The sequence below is a fragment of the Chrysochloris asiatica genome, unplaced genomic scaffold (assembly GCF_000296735.1).
Source record: "Chrysochloris asiatica unplaced genomic scaffold, ChrAsi1.0 scaffold00098, whole genome shotgun sequence".
NCBI classification, from domain to species: Eukaryota; Metazoa; Chordata; class Mammalia; order Afrosoricida; family Chrysochloridae; genus Chrysochloris; species Chrysochloris asiatica.
Window position 1 is genome coordinate 5,979,388 of NW_006408616.1, and position 6,413 is coordinate 5,985,800.

Sequence of the window (6,413 nt, forward strand, 5' to 3'; positions counted from 1 at the left end):
ATCACTGCTTGTCTGGGCAGGGTCCCGCTCTCCACTCTTCTCCTTTGATGGTCCCAGGGACCTCTGCTCCTGGACTGCAAAGTCAATCACTCCCCTCCTTTTGATACAAAGCATCTACCTTTACATTTCCAAGCCTCACAGTCAGTCCTGATAACAATTATTCACTATTGTATCACAAGAGACCTATCTGCATCTCCTTTCATCAGCCCCGCCTAGACAGACTGGCTACTACTCAGTGAAGATTCTACCTTCCTCCGCGCCCTGGCTACTACTCAGTGAAGATTCTACCTTCCTCCGCGCCCTCTGGATCTTGGCTTCCTCTTGAAAGCTTGTAAGCCAGTCACTTTTTGCCTTTACTGTACGCCCCCCCGTGAATATTTTTATGAGTTCTATGTGGCCATTGTAATGGATCATCGATCCCAGATTTGAAGCAAATAGTGCTATGGGAAGAATTGTTTGTGTCCAAATAGAGTAAAGAAAGTTGTAGGGTGGAAGCATGTCTGACCTCGGCTTCAGCTTCACAGGAATCAGCCTTGGGCTGATTTTGCATCTGATTATCTTTCCCCCTGTATTGGGTTTCCAGGGAACAGCTGGTGAGTTTGAATCTGTGACCTTGTGGTTCAAACCACTTTGTGGTCCAGTGCTTATCATACAGCACCACACCAGGACTCCCTCTGTAGGGTTTATTGTTTGTTGTTAAGTGTTTTGGATTCGGTTCTGACTCATAGTGACCCTACGCAGGCTTTCCATGGAGCAGCGGGTAACTTTGCCGTTCAAACCAACATTGCAATTGAGTACTTCTATTGCACCACAACAGGACTCCATATAAGGTTTGTTGTTGTTGTTTAGTGTTGCCGAGTTGGTTCCAACTCATAGCAACCCCGTTTAGAATTTCTGAGGAGCATCTGGTGAGTTTGAGCCACCGACCTTGTGGTTCAAACTGACCTTGCAGTCGAGTGTTTATCCTACAGCGTCATAAGGCTGTAAATCTTTGCAGAAATAAAAAGCTTCATCTGTCTCCCACAGAGTGGCTGGTGGGCTCAAACCACCAACCTTGTGGTTCACAGTCCAATGTTTTTCCTGCAGAGCCACTGCACTCCTGCTTTACCAACTTACAGATTTTAGAATCTTTGGGATTTCTGTGGCTCCTGTCATAATAGCCAGGGTGGCCAGAGCCATCATTACAATAGCAAAGTGAGCTTCTTGAGGCACTGTAACTTATTTTTCCTTTATTTCTCACACTCAGTCCTTTGGGATGGGGGCTATGGATGGGCTTCAGGATGGATAACTTTGCCCTCTTGAGGTCACCTGAAAATTGTGTATGTTGGTGATATGAGTGATTTTCTGAGGGGAAATCCACAGCTTTCATCTAGAGAAAGATTGTATTATCTTATTTCTAGAAAATTGGCAGTAAAGTGAAAGTGAGATAAGAAAGATATCTTGAAGCACAAGAGATAGATGGAAAGAAAGATTACATCTTTCTCTTCCCAGAAATGAGAAAGATACCTTGAAGGGAAGGTGGGACTTATGGAAAGTTTAACACAGGGGAGCCTGAGGAAACTTTGACCTCAGAGGAAAGAGGCAAAAAGGGGGGAAAAAAAACCAGAAGACATAAGAGGAAAATAATCAATAAAGTATTGTTTTAGTGGAGGTTGGTGGAGATAAAAATCAAGAATGAGAAAATGATAAAGATGGAGAATTATGAGTTGGAATTAAAAAACAAAAATTCAAAGATAAGTTGTTGGCTGAAACTAAACCATCAAGAATGAGATCAGGGAGAAGATAAAAATAGATGAGGTTTGGAAAAGCTGTCTTAGGGAGTGTAATCAGTACTGAGGCCCAGCTGGGAAAGGAGGGCTTGGGTTTGCCTGGAACCAATGAATATATTCATGAGGCTTTCCCCTGCTGCTTTTAGAAGTCTCAAATTAGAGAAAATAATTCTAGTCTTGCCTTATTCATGCCTCCCACTACAAGCACAGCTTCCACACCTGGTTGTATACACTGTGCAGTGCATAGCTGTAGGGGATGTACTCACATTGTAGATGTAGTGCGTTTGTATTTTATCACGATTTTCTGGCAGATGGCAGTAAAGCATTTTGTTCTCACAAAATCAGTATGCTCTAATTTTCCAACACATGGCTTGAAGTAAAGAAGTCTTTCTTGAATTTGTAGAAAGGTGCTGTATACCTTTTTTTTCATATGTAAAAATCTTTTATTCTTGAGGAGTAGAAGGACCTTGTATTGTTAATGTGAACAGTGCAGAAACTTCATGCCTGTCTAGTCTGTGTCTGTTGGGATCATGGATAGTCACTACATACTTTCTACAAGAGGGTGAGGAAGAAGTGAGGAGGAGTCCAAGCATGAACTGTTATACTGATGATTGTTGTTGTTGTCAGATGCCATCGAGTCGGAACCGACTCACAGCGACCCCATGCACAGCAGAACGAAACAATGTCCGATCCTGGGCCAACCTCACTACCGCTGCCACACTTGACGCCATCAATTATGCCACCTGGCCAATCCATCTCGTTAGGGGTCTTCCTCTTTTTCTCTGATTCTCCACCTTACCCAGCATGACATCCTTCTCCAGCGACTGTTTCCTCCAGACAATATGTCCAAAGTATGAGAGACGAAGCTTTGTCATCCTGGCTTCCAAGGAGCACTCTGGCTGCACTTCTTCCAAAACAGATCTGGTAGAAAATGGAAATCAGAAAGCGGACACAGAAAATCACGAGAGATTGATGGGGTGTCTTCATGATGAGCCCAGGGATCCAGAAATGGAGTGCTCACTCTGCTTTAGGAAGAGACTTATGGTTGCCAAAGCTGGGGACGTTCTCTTGGCTCACATCAAGAGGAGTATCTGGCTGGATATTCCTCTTGCCCATAAGCCCCACAAAGAAGTTGTGCATGGCACGTTTCTGGGGATATGATGACTCCTTGGAACCCATGCTGGCCTGGCTCAGCCCATCCAGAGAGACTGAGTGGTTGTCTAGGAGTCTTTGGAGCAGTGAAGGGGGCAGCTTGGAGAGATCCAAGTCCTTCTTGCTGTGGCCCCCATGGGGGTGTAGGGGTGGGGAACCATTTTTTTCTGCCAAAATTTATAGTGTCATTTGTGGACCATACACAGTTATCAACTTAAAAATTATCCTGCTAAATTTGGTCAAAGATTTAGTTAGCTCACCCCTAATGATCGATGGCACTTAACAACAACAATGAAGATTATGGCTGGAGTGCTGGTGTGGTGCTGTGGAATAAGGTACTGGACAGAAAGGTTGGTTTGAACCACAAGTTCAATGGTTCAACCTCATCAGCTGCTCCTTAGAAACTCTATACCAGGTCGCTATGCAACAACTACGGTATGATGGCTACAACTGTGGTTGCTTTGGCAGGGCCAGACCAAATGATTTCTAGGGCCTTATACTGCCTGTGCGCCAGACGGTCCCCACCCCTGGAGTACAACCCTGGATGTAGGGACTAGTGGGAGAAATGTAGTGGATGGAAGAATGCGTAGAAGCTCCATGACCTTATGCTGCTGCCTGAAGGTCAGCTCTCTGTTTGCTGAGTAGACTGTGCTGGAATTTCTGCCTTAGCTCCCATAGGATTGTCATAATGCAGAACTGAGCTGTTCTTTCCTAAGTACCATGGATCACTGAAAACCTCGCTCCTCAAATTATTTTCTGATGAATTCCAGGCTGATTTCTTTATAATTCTGTTCTTGTTGGGGATATATACAGCACACTAAGGAGCTCTGGTAGCGTAGTGGTTACAAATCGGGCTGTGAACTGCAAGGTCAGCAGTTCAAAACTACCAGCTATTCCGCGAAAGAAAGATGAGGCTTTCTGCTCCCATAAAAATTTACAGCCTCAGTAACCCTGTACAGGGTCGCTATGAGTCGGAACCAACTCCACGGCACATAACAACAACAACAAAGTCTGTTTTAGAGTCCTGGTGTGGCCCTGTAGGATAAACACTGGGCGACAAGGTCAGTTTGAAGCACAAGATTGGCTGATCAAACTAACCAGCTGCTCCTCTGAAACCCTATACAGAGTCATTATGAATCAGAGTCCTGGTGTGGCACTGTAGGATAAACACTGGGCCACAAGGTCAGTTGGAACCACAAGATTGGCTGATCAAACTAACCAGCTGCTCCTCTGAAACCCTATACAGAGTCATTATGAATCAGAGTCTTGGTGTGGCACTGTAAAATCAGTGCTGGAATGCAAACCTCAAGGAAATTCAACCAACCAACTGCTTCTTGGAAATCCTATACAGCGTCACAATGAGTCAGACTATCTGACTAAATACCATCTCTCCTTCTTCCTAGTTTGTATTCGTCTGGAAGCTCATCTGAAACTTGTCCACCATGGTTGACCTGCTAGTATTTAAAATACTGGTGGTATAGCTTCCAGAATCACAGCAACACACAAGCCAACACAGTACAAATGAGTGGATTCCCATACTTTGGGAATATTGTCAAGAGGGACCAGTCCCTGAAGAAGGATATTACGCTCGATAAAATGGAGGGTCGGAGAAAAAGAGGAAGACTCCCAATGAGATGGACTGGGCAGTGTTTTGTTCTGTTGTGTATAGGGTCACTATGAGTTGGTATCGACTTGATGGCACCTAACAACAACATGAGTCCGAATCGACTTGATAGCACTTAACAACAACAACAGCAAAGTCTATTTGCCATCTTACTAATGCTTTGATGTGGTTTAGGCGTTGGGCTCCTAAACTCAAGGTTGGCAGTTCAAACCCACCAGTTGCTCCTTGGGAGAATGATGAGACTTCATATTTCCAGTCTTGGAAACCCTATATAGGGCTGTTATGAGTTGGAATTGACACGGTGACAGTGGGTTACTTAATGATCACAAGCACTGCCTTGTTTTATGTGGAGTCCTAATGTAGGATAAGCACATTGATTATATTCTTCTAGTTGTATATCTGACTGATTCTATTCTCTGCTCAAGTCTGGTGTTGTGCTGTAGGATCGGCACTGTACTGTCAACCACAAGGTATGCAGTTCAACCCCACCAGCCCACCAGCTGCTCTTTGGAAACCCTATACAGGGTCGCTGTGAGTCAGAACTGACTTGATGGCACTTCACATAAAAAAAAATTTATTTGCCAGGACCTTATGACTGCTCTTACTACTGTGGATTAAGCGTTGGACTGCCAACCACAAGGCTGGCATTTCAAATCCACTAGCCACTCCTTGGAAACCCTATGAGTTGGAACCGACTCAATAATATGTAACAACTACAACACGAGTCTTCAAAATGATTTGAAATCCACTTTAACATCAGAGTTAGATGGGCCACTGGGCTGCTAGTGGTACATGTCTATTGACCATGGGCTAAAGAGTCCATACACCACAGGTGGATCTGTGTCCCTCACTGTCCAAATATCCAGCAGAGTTTGAGATATTCTTGAAATTCACGGATCTTTAGGCCTCAAGGACTTCATTCCATAAAGCTCTATAAGATATGCTTCTTGCTTCTCTCCACTCTTTTCCCACACTCACCAGTTCCAATTATATTTTCCTCCTTCCTGTTCCTCAGACACACCAGGCACATCCCACCTTGGAGACTTCACCATTCCCAGTGCTGAAATGCTTTGCTCTCCACCTCTCAACATCCCCCAGTCTTCTGTATTGGCTAAAATGTCAGTTTCTCAGTGATGCCTTCCTTTGCCATCTATTTGAAGTTGCAAAACACCCACTCCAGAATTTCTTTATCACTTCTCCCTGCTTTATTTCCCAGTGTAACATTTACCAACTTCTAATATGTTGTTCTTTATTGTTCTTCCATCAGTAAAATATAGACTATAGGGAGGCAGAGATTTTTATCTGTTTCCTGTTCCCCCTTCTGTCCTAGAGAGCCCCAACATTGAGAACAGCCCATGTGTCATAACAGGTGCTCAATCATTCTATGTTGCATATACTGCTTGCAGTAGATTTATGTAGTGCAGGAGAAAGATGAGGCTGTCTTCTCCAGTAAAGATTTACAGTCTCAGAAACCCTAGGGAGCAGTTCTACTCTGACCCATAGATCTGCTGATGTGGTCTGACATTTTTATATGACTTCCAGCTGCTGTCTGTGCAGTCTGACACATATACAGTGTGGGTACCAACTGCAGATATTTCAGATATTTTGATGATTCAAGGACATTAGAATAGCTATTTGAAATTAGAATGGTCCTGTAAACTCTAAGGCTTAGCATTGCTAAATTGTGTCTTGATAGATAATAAGCTAAATTCCAATAGAAATTCTTTAAATTTCTCACAGGGACACTGAAGGGCCAACCCCACTGCTAGAGTTGATTCTGCCTCATAGTGACCCTGCAGGGCAGGGTAGAACGGCTCCTTAGGGTTTCCAAGATTAAATGTTTATGTTAGTGGACAGTCTCATCATTC

General features: G+C 43.9%; 1 protein-coding gene across 1 annotated transcript in view; it reads right to left on the reverse strand.

Annotated features, from left to right (window-relative positions):
* Nucleotides 1-2,786: 2,786 nt before the first annotated feature.
* The window catches only part of IFLTD1 (intermediate filament tail domain containing 1), a 98,506-nt gene continuing 94,879 nt past the window's right edge, over nucleotides 2,787-6,413 (reverse strand). Inside the window, exon 8 of the mRNA XM_006866980.1 lies at nucleotides 2,787-3,088. Within this exon, the coding sequence (XP_006867042.1) occupies nucleotides 2,787-3,088 (302 nt within the window). The remainder of the gene's footprint in view (nucleotides 3,089-6,413) is intronic.